Source organism: Erithacus rubecula (genome assembly GCF_903797595.1).
Source record: "Erithacus rubecula genome assembly, chromosome: 1".
NCBI classification, from domain to species: domain Eukaryota; kingdom Metazoa; phylum Chordata; class Aves; order Passeriformes; family Muscicapidae; genus Erithacus; species Erithacus rubecula.
The window spans coordinates 102,636,814-102,652,502 of record NC_136658.1 but is presented as its reverse complement, the minus strand read 5'-3'; the positions used below and the strand labels follow the sequence as shown (position 1 = coordinate 102,652,502).

At 33.0% G+C, this 15,689-nt stretch overlaps 1 protein-coding gene across 12 annotated transcripts in view; it reads left to right on the top strand.

The window, feature by feature from the left end:
* DMD (dystrophin) overlaps positions 1 to 15,689 on the top strand; it is a gene marked incomplete at its 3' end in the record, with an annotated part of 1,131,161 nt that overhangs the window by 434,523 nt on the left and 680,949 nt on the right. For all 12 annotated transcript variants that reach the window (XM_079310888.1, XM_079310881.1, XM_079310887.1 and 9 more), the window contains 4 exons: positions 2,162 to 2,312; positions 6,340 to 6,459; positions 12,350 to 12,451; positions 12,581 to 12,688. In XM_079310888.1, coding sequence (XP_079167014.1) covers positions 2,162 to 2,312; positions 6,340 to 6,459; positions 12,350 to 12,451; positions 12,581 to 12,688 — 481 coding nt within the window. The remainder of the gene's footprint in view (positions 1 to 2,161; positions 2,313 to 6,339; positions 6,460 to 12,349; positions 12,452 to 12,580; positions 12,689 to 15,689) is intronic.

Genomic DNA, 15,689 nt, shown 5'->3' with positions numbered 1-15,689 from the left:
AAAGAGAAAATTTCTCAGGAGTGATATATTTTGATATAATTAATTCTGGCCTTTTGGTCAAACTTCTGTGTTTCAAGAAACTGGCTGGAGGATTATAAAAATCTTTAATATCACAATATAATATATTTCTGGTTTACTATATCTAATTTAAACTCTCAGGATCCATCTCTTACTTCAGCTTAAAGCACAACCTTCTGAGTACATTGCTGTAATCTTGTCCCTAAGGCAACAGTGGCACAGTTAGTCAAACTTAGATGGTTTTTGTGAAGATGAGAGCAGCAAGGCTGTCTGACCTCTGTAATGGTAATGGGAAGTGTGAAAAAAGGTACCACACTTTACAGCACAGGGAAAGCAAAAGCAAGCAGTAAACAAAGACAGAAGGCAGATATACTGATAAAGGTGCTATAAAAGTGAAAGGGTCTTAGAGTGATTCAGGAGGTCGGAATGTCAGAGGAAATTTGGAACACAGCAATGCCTTGGTGTAAAAGCAGCCCAAATTGGATTTCTCATGTGTTCACTATGTGTTTGACTCTTCTAATCCACAGTGCACTAGCATGCTGAGGAAAAACTCTCAGGTTTTTTTAAAATTTCTTCCTCTTTGCCTTTCCCAACAGGATTCTCTATAGTAAAGCATCTCAGTGATAAATATGCCACTGTGGAGAAAAACAATGCATTTTACCACTTAATAGAAAGTTTCACAACTTTTAAAACACATTCAATTCAATGAAAAAGTTGGGATTTTTTTAATTTGAAACTTATGAGAGCCATGATATAAGCTAAGGTTTTGATACTCTTCTGAGGTATATAAATAAATACTAAAATGTCATATAATATGTTTATAAAAGTGTTTTGAATAGAAGGAACAAGCTCGTGAATGATAAGAAAGAAAAAGCTTTTTTTTTTTTTTTTTTTTTTGCTTAGCAATAAACTGTGATTTTTTTGTGTGTGTGTTTATTTAATTTTTCAATTTATGCTTCTTCGGAATTATATCAATATTATGTACAATAAGTTTTTCATCACAATTTCTTAAATTCAGTTAACTTTAACAGGTTTTCTGTACAGTTTATTTAATTTATTGCTAAGAGGATTTCTTTATTGCACCTCCAGGATGAAGCACCGCACTTTATATTTAAAATAACTTAATTTATAACATCAAGACATTAAATACACAGTTGAAGGGGGAGGACTGAGATCTGAGATCCCTAATCCTGTGTGAACCATGGGCTTTATTGAAACAGGGTATCACTTTTCTGTACTCTACCAGTAATTAATAGAGAAATAAGGACAGTACTATATGAGTCCTCTGGTGGTTTTAATTGATCTTTAATATATTATTTGCAGTTAAAAAAAAGAAAAATCCAAACAAATCTGAAATCAAAGAATGCTGTAGATGGGTTTTTTTTAGGAAAGTTTAGAGAATTTGTGAAGAGGCAAGTGGAAGTGGAAATCTGGAATGGATTTTTAGCCATTAGATCATTTAGATCATTTTGGATCGATCTATACAATTTGATGAAGCAAAACCAAAGTATTTGCTGGTTATTTTTTCAGAGTATTCTTCATTGAGTGACTGAAAAGGTAGTATTTTTCCTATTTAATAGCCTAAATTAGAGGAAACCTTATTAGAGGTAAGATCAGCTGTTTGAGCAGTTTTTAAAATGGTTTTTAAAGTTTTTAAACTTTAATGGATAAAACAAGCTTTAAAAAAACAAAGTGCAGAAATTTTGAACTCCAGCTCTTACAGAAATGCAACAGAAAGACAAAGCTTTAACAGAGTAAATATATGATGTAGTTAGTTTCTAGAGAAAAAGCTTCAAAACAGCTTGTCTAAATCAAAACTATTTTAAAAAAATTATTTACCTTCTTCATAGATCCATACAATTTTCTGGGTTGGAAGGGACCCATTAGGGCCATCAAGTCCCACTCCTGGCCCTGCACAGACACCCCAAAAGTCACACCCTGTGCCTGAGAGCATTGTCCAAACACTTTTTGAGCTCTGGTGCTGTGACCACTGCCCTGGGAAGCCTGTTCCCCTTTCAAAACACATATTTCTATTCTGCCTTCAAATGTAGTCTTGTGAAATTCTGTTATTATATGGCACAGATGTTTCTGCCTGTTGCTTTCTTCGCTTATAAATTCTTACAATTTTTTCTTTATTTTACAGTTTACATAAAATCCTAATGGATCTGCAGAATCAGCAGCTAGCCCAGCTGGCTGATTGGCTGACAAAAACAGAGGAAAGGACAAAGAAAACTGATTTGGAGCCCTTAGGTCCTGATCTAGAGGACCTAAAGCGTCAAATAGAAGAGCATAAGGTAAGCTGTGGCGTGCTTCCAAAGGCATAAAAACCAAATTGGCTCTTTGACATTTTAAAAGCTATACTCCTGCCATCAGAGCATAGCAAAGTAATATGAAATCTTGGTTTAATATTTATTGTTCTGTACAGTTAACAAGTTTTTGTAGACTTATTTTATCACAACTGTGAGTTTTATTCTGATATTAAAAAAACCCAACAACTTTCTTTTATATATTAGCAATATACTAGAATATGCAAGGCAACTGTAACATCTTTTCATTATGTTACAATGAAAATATATCAGGTTTTTTAATAACTGTGTATTCTTTCTTTCTTTCACATCTTGCTTTTTTCTCATACATGTTGTAGCAGCAATGATGCAGTAGTCAGACCACATAATATTGTTAGGGCTCCAGAGATTCTGAATATATATTTGCCTTGAATATATATTATGCACTGTAAAATGCACTATTGTCTAACAGTAGAAAATAATTTTTGGTAATGTATTTAAATAACAGGAAACAAAAAAAACAAAACATAAAAACAAGCAACTCACCAAACTCAGGAATAGAATATAAGATGGGATTTGGCCAATTTATGCCACTTTACCTAAGGGTAATTTTTTCAATTGGAAGAATTAAGAACTAAAAAGAAGGGTAGGATAGCTCATGTAGAAGTTTGATTCAATTTACTGGATTAGATTGACTTGCTTAATATTAACTTGGCTTTAAAAATAAATTAATAAATTTATATATGTGCTTATAGCACATGATGATGATAAGGAAACACAGAAAAATATAGAAAACAGGTGATTTGTGAGGTGGGGGTAATTTTATATGATGACCTGTTAATGTCTCTACATCAATGGCACAAAGATTTCCTTGCCATGATATCTTGAGAAATTTTAACTTCATTGATGCTTCATGGCCTGTGTCAGTGCTAATCCAGGTTTTAGAGGGTAGATCACCCTGAAAAACAATTCAAACTGAAATCAGCTTTTACAGTTCTTTTAAAAAGAGGTCAAAAGCTGCAAAAGACTTCATGATGCACTTGTGTGTTAAAGATGATTTCTTTGCATTCTGATTAAGGAGTGCTGCTGAGGAAGAATATCAATTCTGCAGCTCCTGCTGCTGTCAGTGCTGTCTGAGCTTGCCCTGTGAGGAGACAATGCATTTCAGATGTGGGTTTGCTAGCTAAGGACATTTTCTGACATGAAATTTTCATTTTAAAAAAGACAGAAGGTAATTATGTAATAGTAATTAGAGAAACAAACATGAAAGATTTTGAATACATCAATACTAAGACGTGAATAACTTCACTCCTATTTCTATGCATTTTATGCTTGAATACTAACATAAAATGTAATTCTTTTATTTATACAATCTCTTTATGCTGCTTCTTTCTAATACTGAGAAAAATGGGTTTTTAGCTTGTATTTGAAGATTCTGAGTGAAGACATGCAGAAATCTCTTTTCCACATGCTACTTCTTCATTTTGGTGTGTTGAGCTAGTGAGCATTATTTATTTATGCGTATTACTTTTCAAATCTGTTTCATGTGTAAGAAGCAACTTAGTTAAAAATACTGGAAATTAAATTGTTTGGGTTTAATTACATTTGTATTCATTTATCCCTTGCCTTATTCAGAAGCCAGAGAACAGGATTTTCCATTCTTTCAGTTTTTGAGAGAAAGTTTCCTATAATTTTATTGTATTTTACATACACTAAAGCTACCATCTATACCAAGGGTTAAAACAATGGAATTTTAATAGAGCAGTTGGTCCTTCATTAGTAAACAGGCAAATAAAAAAGTAAAACCCAACACCCTTCATATTTTCTTAGTCTCACATGAATCACATTGTATCAGAAAACAATATTTTGTGAATTCATAAGAAGAACCAAGTTTGCAGATATAAAAGGCAATCGTCATTTCAGATGAAACAGACTTCAGCAAACAGGATGGGTTTGGGCTGTAGTCATCTTACCTCTGTCTCCTCTTCACCTTATAATTTTGCTGTTCATTAGTTGATACTTTTCACTCTATTTATTTCATTATATGTATCCCCCTTTGATTTAAGTAATCACATGTATGAAAATCATTATTCTATGTATTTTAAAAGGACCTTGCAAAAATATTGGTCTTGAATCCTTGTGACTGACACTTTTTTTCAGTAATATTTTAGTATTTTTCCTCTTGATACAATTATCCCATCCTTATAATTTTTTAAAGGAAGAAAGCTACTTTTCAGCAAAAATGTATGGACTATTGAGCAGTTCAAGCAGAATGTTGTATTGAAGATGTTATAATTAATTTTTAAATCGTTCTTTTAATTGCACTGATTTTATTATTCCAAGTTATTATACCATATATAGTTTGTAGATTTTTATAGTTTCATTAACGCTCAAAAAAAAGCTTTTAAGTGTTAGGATTTTTTAATCCTTGAAATTTATTTATAATGTAAAATGAGACTTTTCTTCAGTGTCCAAATATCAGGATGAATTTGTCTCTGGGTGTTTAGACGACTTTGGTAGACGTTTTTATTCATTTTGAACTAGGTTATTTTGGGAGTTGTGTAAGTTGTTATCTGATAGGAATTAAAATAATTGTGGAGTCTTATGAATTTCTGTTGTTGCTATCTTTATTCATCAACATCTATATCCATCTATATTTTAAGTCCCTGAAAATTTGCTATTTCTCTAATAAGCTCAGGGCAAGTTGTTACAAATTTCCATTTAAATGATTTGAAGAGTGCGCTCTTGCCTTGAAACTGTCCAGCATAAATTCCTGTTCCAACAAGATCCTGTAAACAAACAATTCTCACCAATGAATTTCATGGTAAAAATAGACCCTTGGGTTATAAAGAACAGTCTTTTACTATAGAGTAAATTGAATCTTCCTGAGGATTATATAATGATTCAACTTTCTGGTTCATTTGTTGCATGACTTCTCAAGTCTTTCACAAAGTGTGTGAGACTCCCACCTCCAAAGTACCATCCACTCCCACTAACTCTGGTTTTGTTCTGGGATGCCATCTGTCAGATCCCAGCTAATAAGGGAATAAAAGTCACCTTGTCCATGGCTGTAGAATTAGAGAGCAATGAATTTGTTTTGTATGGCTTAAAGAGGGGCTCAACGTGGGGGAAGTGAGCTGTGTTAAACACTCTAATCCATGACTGCTCTGCCTCCTCTTCCCTTTCAAGTGCTGGGTCATAAAATGTTGAGAAGTCTAAATTCCAGGGATGACTCCAACAATTTAGTGTATTTCACAGTCCTTGAAAATTGTTTTATAGTCTAGTTCTCTGAAGCAAATGGTACTCACAAGCATGAAAGTCAGAAAAAGGAGGATTCTTATATTGTCTCAATATGCCCATGAAAGAAATTAACTCTGAAATGGGTAGTAAGATATTTATGCCCTAAAAACAAAGTAATTTGTGAATTCCTTTCCTATTGCTTATGATCACATTATGTTTTGTGTTTTAGTTTTTTTTTTTTAATTTCAAAGAAAAGTAAGATGTCTTATGAAAAATAGTTTTAGAATGCATGAGTTTATGTTCAGCAAGGACATCATACATGAATGAATTACTCTATTTGAAAAAGCAACAGAAAATCAACAACATAGTGAAATTCAACATAGCTGGTAACACAGTCAAGGTTTCTCTGGTGACAAGACCATGTTATTTTTCAGACTGCAACTATCCCACTATATATGCATTAATCTTTAGAACACACAGCTCAAGTACTGAGAACATAATCCAGGACTTTGGTTTCCCCCATTCTTTTGTTGGTTTGAAGCAAGTTAGAGACACCTAAAAAGTGTGTCAGGCAAGATGGAGTCCTGGATACCTCGGGGCTTTATTTCAGAGGAGTGGTATGAGGTCTTCTCTGTGGTTTTAATTTTCATTACCAACACTGCTTTAGCTCCTTGTTTGTTAGGGTTTTTTTTTTTTTGTTTGTTTGTTTTTGGTTTTTTTATTTATTTTGTTTGTTTGTTTGTTTCTTTTTTTTCCTTTTGGAACATATTCTTTAATATATATGCTTTCATTATAGGCATTTCAAGAAGATCTGGAACAGGAACAAGTCAAGGTGAATTCCCTAACCCATATGGTAGTGGTGGTGGATGAAAACAGTGGAGACAGAGCTACTGCTGCACTGGAAGAACAGCTTCAGGTAATGACTCAATGACAATACCAGTCCCAAAATATCAAAGCAGGACATTTTTAACATGAGCAAAACAATATAGTGAGTGTGTACAGGATCATAATTTGTAGACAAATAATGGTTATGAAAAAATATTAGGATTATTCTGTATTTTTCTAAAGTACTTTTGGGGGGAATGTCATAATTTATTTTCCATTATTTTCTCATAGCCATGTTTCTTAGGAAATGAAGGGAGCTATCACTTAATTGTGTTTTCTGGATACAATCACTTGAGTATCTTTAAAAAAATGACACATTGTAGATAGATTTGTGATAGAACTAGCAGCCAAGATATTCTAAAAGTTTTTCAAATATTGACTTACTTATTGCAAAAATTCACTACTTCACTTGCATTTTTAAAAAGTTTCTATTGATGTATCATTTATATTCCAATGCTCTTACTGTAACTTTTGAATGAAATTGGATAAACAAAAGTTGATAATTCATGTTGAGATACATTGAAGGAGGGTTCTCTCATGTTGGTGGTCAGATCTCCATGGACACAGCTCAAGAGGAACTGCAATATTGTAACCAAGATTCCTTTTCTTTTTGTCTTTCAGAAAGGAGAAAGTATTTTTCTTTTTTTATGCTTTGTTACGTAAGAAAATCAGAGTTTGTGGGTTCTAACAAATCATTAACAGCCATGGTTTTTCTAGAGAAGCTATCAATACATTCAGCCAGAAGGTAGAGCTGTAGCACAGACAGATACCTGTGTGCTGTGTTGAATGTAGCTAATTTGGGTACCAGTAAATCAGTAATGGGCTTGGAATTTAGAGTAGGTTTGGTGAAGATGCTGAGCATTGTCACTTCAAATGTAATTCTCAGTTTTGTCTAGTGCAGCTACTTAGTCACTTGAGCACAATCCAGCCAAGATAACAATACAGCCTCTACTGATCCATAGGTATTAATTCCTTTTGACTTCATCTTAAGTGTCAGAAAAGTGGTGCATCTGCTCAAAATAGTCTTAATCTTCCAGAATTTCTTGCCAACCAGCTCCTTGGAACTGTTCAGTGAAATAAAGCAGATCCCTACAAGAACATGGCTCCAGAAGCTAAACTAACCTTGTAAAATATCTTGAATGGAAGAAGAAAAAAAATAATTGACACTACTTGATATTTATGGTATTTCCTGAATAAGAAGATGTAGAAATGAGAGTTTTTAATAGTGCAAAAAACAAATGAAAGGTTGGTGGATTTTTAGACAATTAAACTAATTTCATATCTTCAGGAAGAGGAATTAAGGGAACATCAAGTGACACAACTTCATCACAGCTTCATCATTACAATGGTTGGAAAGGTACCATTATTGTCCTCTGCAAAATCTGTGGCTGATCCTTACTGGAATAAAGTGTGAAATAGAACTCAGACATCACTGCAATACCTTAAAGAAACATAATGAAAAATTAATGTAAATGAAGTGTAGTGGAAATACACAATTTGTAGCTATACTAGTGCAGAATTATTACTGTCTTGGAAAATGTACATTCCCTGAAAGATGCTAGAATTCCTGAACCCCATCACCTTGCAGCAGTGTGGTGCAAGAACATGGACAGAACATGGTGATGTGGAACAGTCTATTTGCTCTTCTGTTATGTCCTTTATTCACAATTTCTTACAGAATAATCTGGGAGAAAACATAATTGCATTGCTCTGGAAGTCAAAGAATATGTAGTAATATTGTAGATGTTAATAAAACCCAAGTACAGATATAAAGCTATAGAGTTTAGAGTGTTAGAGAGGTCTGAAAACTTTCATACTTTAATGACCAGGAGAATGGAGCTACCACAGTCCACCAGTTCTCCTGGAGAAATGTTGCCCCTCTTTTTTGTGTTCAAGAACTGTTTGGATTTTTTTTTTTTTTTTCATATCACTTTCAGTCTGACTATAAGCACAGGAGATAAAATATGTTGACAGGCACAACCATTAGAGTATTTGACAAAAAGCACAATGGAGAAAAGTTCCAAGCTTGATTATGTATCTGTCAATCTAGCTTCTAAATGTAGAATAAAACAAGAGCATGAACTGTCAGGCAAAAGAACTTAAGACTGGCTCACTGAGGTGCTGGTCAGGATGAGATAAGGAAGAAAATGAGCAGTTATTTCCATGTAATAGTCAAAGATGCATTTTCCAAATAGGTGCAAATCAGTTATGCCTTTCTTTTTGAGATGGTGATTCCTGAAATATTTTCATACATATAAATATCTATGTATGTATTGTGCTTTTTTTTTTTTTTTTTTTTTTTTTTTTTTTTCAAATTGTATAAGAGAAATTTTTAAAGCCTAAAATGAACTTTCTGAGACTTTGGGTCTCAGGAAGGTTGACAACAATGTATGCTGGCTTTAAATGAACTGTATAGAAGTTCTGAAGTTTTATTGACTATGCAAAAACATATCTATTTAAGAGACAATTAATGGCATAGAAGCCAAAAGTGTCTCCTGAAACAAATTATTAAATGAAAAGTTACCCTTGCTTGGAAAATAAAAACTATACACAATTTCAGGGTTTTTCTTAGATGCAGCTGTCCCCCTAAGGTACTTTGAGAGACTACAGCTAGACTGGGTGAGTGTGAATGTTAAAACTACTTTTATATTACTTTGAGTATTTAACATGTCAATGTGTGACATACTGAGAGACTGTTTATGCTGCTGCTGAGAACCCACTATTTCAGACTAAAAACTCCAAGACTCCAATTAAACTTAATCCACAGTTTTACCAAGGCAGCTGGAGAATAAGGATCAAATCTATATTTAGTACTGCAAAATCAAACCACTTTAGCAGCAAAGGTATTGCTGTACTCTGACTTGTTCCTACAGGAAAAATGGAGGAAATTATCTTCAGCTCAGACAAATGGTTGGGTAACATACAGAAACCATGAATGCAGGGAGATTTTTTTTTTTTCTAATTGTACCCAGAAGGCAACAGGTCTCTTAAGGACTCTTGCAGGCTAGCTCAAACTAGAGGCTTCCCCAGACTTCAAGGGCCAGGGTCTTTGCTAGAAAGAAATCTGTATTAAGTGTATCAAATGCTACTTGATGGCTTATTCCCCTGCTAGGGAAAATGACCTGAGAGTGTATTTCCCAGGATTATATATTCATATTATTCAGGGTACTGTCCTTTGATTGAAAATTATATATGGGTGGTTCTTGTAAAAATATATCAAAATAAGTGAGAAATGTTAAAGAATGAACAGACTATTTCAGTTGACTTGCTGAGCACTTATGGCAGGAAGTTGCATCCTACAGACTTCAGGGATTTCCAAAACTTGCTCATCAAAATATTATGATATTCCTGGTTGATGCCTGGGAAGTTGAAATCTCCATGTAGAATACTTTACATCCTGAGCAGCCTGGAGTTCTGCATCTCAGATTTCCAACCGTGGGACTCATTCCAGCAAGTCTTATTAATATCCCAGATCTGACCAGTGTTTCCAGTTCATCCTGTTTGTTTCTCTCACTCTGTGTGTTGGTGTATGGAGAATTTCAGAACTGCACACAAAACTTATTGCTGTTTGGTAGAAATTCCTTGAATGGGCTAAATATTCAGTTATAAAGAATTAATTTTGGATATAGTCACTTTTTCTCAGTATTTTCAAAAGTGGAGAGCTACACCTGATTAGAAAAGCATTTATCAAATGAGCTCTTAGTCACAAGCTTGCAGTACATTATTTAGTCCAGTGTTCCCATGAGTTATGTTTTACTCATTTTCTTCTGTTCTTGCTTCTTTACTTTGACCTTTTAGCAGAATAAGATATTTCATCTTCTGCTTTTGATAGTCATAAGAAATATTCTTTCACTGTCCTCTGAATAATAATAATAAAAAAAAAAATCTTCTTTTGCATGCAGATTTCTCTAAAAATTTAAGTTAGGGCTGTAAGAAAAGGCTTTTTTTTTTTTTTTTTTTTTTTTTTTTTACAGGAAAGCATTTTTCTTGTTAGTGTGGAATCAGTCAGTATCTCTGAAAATTAGTTTTCCCAGGTGCTAGGAGCACTTGGAGTAGTCTGAGTTTCTGGGCACCCCACTTCATCACTCTTTGGTGTGAACAAAGAGTTAAAGTTGAGCACCATGTGATTTAGTATAAAAACTACTTAATAAATAACAGTCCTGGCATGATATTTCAAACTTGAAATTTCATGTCTTAAATCCATTCAACCCAAGCGTGTGTCTTGGTCTCTCGTGGTTGTTTTGACCTCTTCTAAGAAATAACTAGATTTAAGGTAGGCCACAGAACCAGCACCTTTAACAGTGAAGTTACTTGGTAATTTTGCTTACTTCATTAAAATAAAAGATCTAGTCAGATTATTGAGGGGAAAAAATATTTGTGGCTCTTAAATCATATGCTGAAAACGGTATTTTGTATTATTTTTTTTCTGTGCGAATCAATATAATTCTCAGATTAAGGCAGGGCCAGATGTTTGATCTTGTTCTTTTGAGGTTTTGGTGTTTTCTAGAGGACCAAACAAAAAATACTTTTGATAGTATACCACAGTGATAATTGATGGAGATGTTATTGCAGTTGTTGAGAGAATTTTTTTTTTTTTTTTCCATGGTAATCATTAAGAAAAGTGAGCTGCTTGGATGTGAGCTATTTAAAAGGTACTTAGGTATGAGGATTTTTATAAAATATCTATGGAAACATATGCTGATGTGATGATTTTTAAACTAGCAATTAGCAAGGTATGGTTTTAGTGTCCACTAAATAAGAAATTGTATCTGCTTTTTACTGTGACATAAAACTGTTAAAGCAACAAATTCAGATGGCATTCTGAAATTTTATCTTCCATATCCTAGGAAGTGAAGCTTAATTTTTTTTCTTCCTGGTAGAAAATACACTTCTAATTTTACTCTTGGCTTTAAGAATCCACTATTTGGATGCTACATTTTTGCTAAAATTAAATTGTAATCTATATGACAAATACGTAAATACAAAACATATAACATCATATAATCTCAAGTTATAAGGTACCCATAAGAGTCATAAAGTAAATAACTAAATATGAAAAAAGGAAGAAACTATTATCTTTTCATCAGGATGTGCTTTTGAAGTGAATGAAAAATTAAGAATGCAGTGGTATAGAGTATCTTTCAAATGTTTAAAAGATTTTTTTTTTTCATTTGGGAGCAACTGAATAATTTTAATTTGATGTCCAGGGGGAATTAAGTACCCATAAATCATTGCAATATAAGTTTTCTATTATATATAATATATATATATATATATATATATATATATATATATATATATATATATAATATAAGTTTTTCTCAACTAAAGTAAGGGAGAACAAGATGATTGGTGTTTTGTGTAATTCAAATACATACACAGTAGCATATGCTAAAAATACCTGGGAAACCTCAATGGGAATTGTGCTGATGTGGAGATTTAGAAGGGTGTTGTTTTTGTTGGTTTTTTTCATTGAAATGTTTTAGAAGAGGTGAGAGTACTGACTGTACTGATGATGCAGATGCAACTCAAAAAAATTTTTTTTTGTCTTTGGAAACATATTTGGCCATCATGTTTTTGTGTTTTTGTTTAAAATAGTTCTGGTTTTGGCATCTTAAAGTTTTGAAGTGGAGTGTGTTTTGAAAGTGTAGTACTAGAATCTTGCTAGAAAACCATATGTAGATTAGTATTAAAATATTCTGTGTTTAGGTGTATTGCTTTCCCTATTATCTCCATTTTGGTTTTATTTCAAATGGTCCTAACATCCATTTCAGTGTGATATGCAAAATATTCAAGGGCATATGCCTGCAAAAAAAAAAAAGAAAGAATAAAAAAAAATGTAATGCCACAGGGAAAATAGTTTTCCTTGCTTAGGAAGAAAAAAGTAAACAAATGCAGAACTCTTTTGTGTTTTTTTCCAGCACTTTGGGAAACGGTGGGCAGCCATCTGTAGATGGACAGAAGAACGGTGGGTCCTTCTGCAAGATATTCTTCGTAAATGGCAGCATTTTGCAGAAGAGCAGGTAAGTAGGTTTTTAACTTATAAATTGGAATGTTCTTCAGAACATTATGGGAAATATAATGTAATTTATATACATATAAATATATAGGAAAGGCCCAACTGAAGGTTTTTCTCTCCAATTTTATTTCAGTGCCTTTTTGATGCATGGCTTACTGAGAAAGAGGATGCTGTGAGCAAAATTCATACAACTGGCTTTGGAGATCAGAATGAAATGCTGACCAATCTAAGCAAATTAGCTGTATGTATTCTTCATTCTTCTATTTTACGTCCAGCTCTCTTAATCTGAGTCTGCATGCACATGGCTTTACCCCACTCTTGACAGTACTGTTGAACAGAACATCTCTTTTATACTTTGGGGCTGGGCTTTCTCTGCTGAGGATGGAATAGGTTGGTCCATAGCCTTGCTGATAAAGGAGCCTCTAGATGGAGATGGTTTTCTTGGTTGTATCTTCAGTGAAAAGTTCATGAAATAAAATGGCATTTGGGTGTCTCAAAAGTATGCATACTTTTATAGTGAAAGTTTTGTTGGTGATACTGGTGTGTATATTGTGTTTGAGACTATATATACACATGTGCAAAAGAATATGTATATGAGTAAGTGCTTATCTTACAGAAAGCCCTGTCATACATTCCTTGAACTTGAAATAGCTGATGGCTCAGAAGTTATGAAATTAGTGTTACTTTACAACAGTTGCAGGCACAAAATGCACCCTTTTCACCACATTCCCCACCTCACTGTTCAGCAAATTCTCTGCTGCCATATGCTCTTTATGGGGGAATGCAGGTCTGGATGTGCCTGTAGAGGTGAAAAACTTTTGTCAACTTAGAGTTACCAAAAGCTTTACATCAGAAGGACTTCTGTGAAGAAAATTATATAGAATGTGCTATTTCTGTGTGTAATGATGACTGCCTATTATTTAGGGGAAAGGAAGCATGTCCATATCTTGTCCATGCTTTGGTTAAAATAAGGGAATTATTGCTTTGTAGGATCAAAACTTTTAGTATTGTAAGAAATGTTTATTTCTTTAATATTAATTAGCAATTACTAATTAATAAGTAACAAATATGTATATCCAGTAAAAAAAAAATTAACAATATAGAATTAAGTGATATGTCATATCATGGTTATATATATCTATGGCTCAAGCCTAATTTTTAAAAAAAATTAATTAAGGATTTCTGTCCTTATTATTCTGTATTAAAAGTAGAAACATACAGGGTCTGCATTGATAAAAATACCATGATGTTTCTGAGGTTTGAGTAACTATGATGTTTCTAAAATTTACTCCGTTTCATTCTCACATATACAAATGTATTAAGCTTAAAAAAACCCCAAAGTTACAAACTGATTATTTAATTCTCTTTTAGCAGGTTCAGAATTATTGGTATATGTTCCTTTGATTCATAGAATGAAAATAGTAGTTAATTTAAGAACCAAAAGATTGATTTTTAGCATAATCTTAAGACACTGATTATTAGACTGTCACATAAAGGGATTTTTCTCCTCTCCCTTCTTTTTCCATCTACATCTCTTTAGGGGTTAATAAAAATATGCATTTAGAAGTACAGACTTGGATTTTGATTAAAGACTTTTTTAGGATAAATAAACTTATTTGTAAAGGGAAGAAAACATGTGTTTGCCTCAGTGTATATACTTCTTGGAAATTCTAGCAGTCATTCATGTGAACAAACTTGAAGCTTCAAGCCAAGCTTTTAACACATAATGGTTTAGAGACAATTCAGGATGCTTTAGAGTATCTTCAGTAAGGAAAATGTATTAAAAGAAATTAAAATTTCTTAAAAAACACGTGTACTTTTGGTTTTCAGAAGGTTGCTAGAGGGCATAGGTACAGAGGATTGAAATATTTGTCATAAATTGTGAAGTAGCAGACAATTAAGGATTTGCAAGTGTCATGTATAGGGCCAGTTTGAGTACCTTTCAGAATTGCATGAAAATATGATCTTAAGAAGGAAAAACTTTTGTAGTATTTTTGTAAGTTTCATTAATGAACTCTTATGAAGTTAAAATTATATTTAAATGATGCTGCCAGTTTAAATTGTTAAACATTTTTCTCATTAAATAATTGTGGTCTCTCAAGAAACTGAATGAACAACATAAAAGTGTAAATAAAATTATTTTTCCATAGCCCTGAAGCTCAACAAAGTCATGTCATCCTTAACATAACAGGTGGAGTTTATTAATTGCAACTTACTCTTTTTTTCACTAATAACTTCGATCTTTTCAGAAACATGATTCACAATGCAATAGTTTACGTATTTAAATATTGGTGGTTAGCTAGAAGAAAACTGCCTCTTCAGTGTCTTTGATTTGCAGCAGAAAAATAGCTTTTAGTTTTGAATTCCCTCTGTCAGGTTTTAGACATAGTAGAGGTAGTTTACAAATTCCATTGCCAAATTTCTAGAAGTTTTGTGTATGAAAATTTACTATTTTAGTCTTGTCTGAACATTCAGAAATTTATATTAATATATCAACCACATCACGGTTTTGTTTTTTTTTTTGTTTTTTTTTTTTTTTTTTTTTTGTTTTTTTTTTTAGGGAATAGATTCTGCTCTTGGACTGGCTTTTAGAAATAGGGAAAAATGGGATCATTTTGTCCTGACCCTGACATGCACATTGTGTCTGTCTTCTGGTGTATTTTATTTTGACACACTTGAATGTAGCGATCATCAAGCATCATCCTTATAATTAGGTCTGAATTGTAAAAGCAAGTCTGTGAGGTAATAAAAATATATCTTTTCACTTAAAATAAAAATGTCTATGCTCTTAACAATATGATATTTTGACCCATCAGTTGTCCAGTCATCTCCAACAAGAAATCACAGCATTATTTGTTCCTGCCAGACTTTAAGAATTTTAGATTTGATATTATAATATGGCTTAAGCCATTCCAGCCTATGTTTTCTATCTCACTTATATGCAGAATTTAGACAGACTATGGTCGTGCTCTTTAGCCAGTCTCTTTAACAAGAAGGAAATTTCTGAAGGTAATTTATTAAACCATTTAGCACTGTGACTGTTGATTTGAAATTATACAACTCTCCTACAAGGCCCTAAGCATTCTAAAATGATTAGTGTGAAACAGGTCTGTTGACATAGGTAAAAACAGGGAGGTAAAAAAATTAGACTTTTTATATCACATTAATGTCCACAGACTGGAGCCTGCTCCAGAGTGGGCTCTCCACAGGTCTCAATTTCTTTCAGATCAGATCTGCCTGTT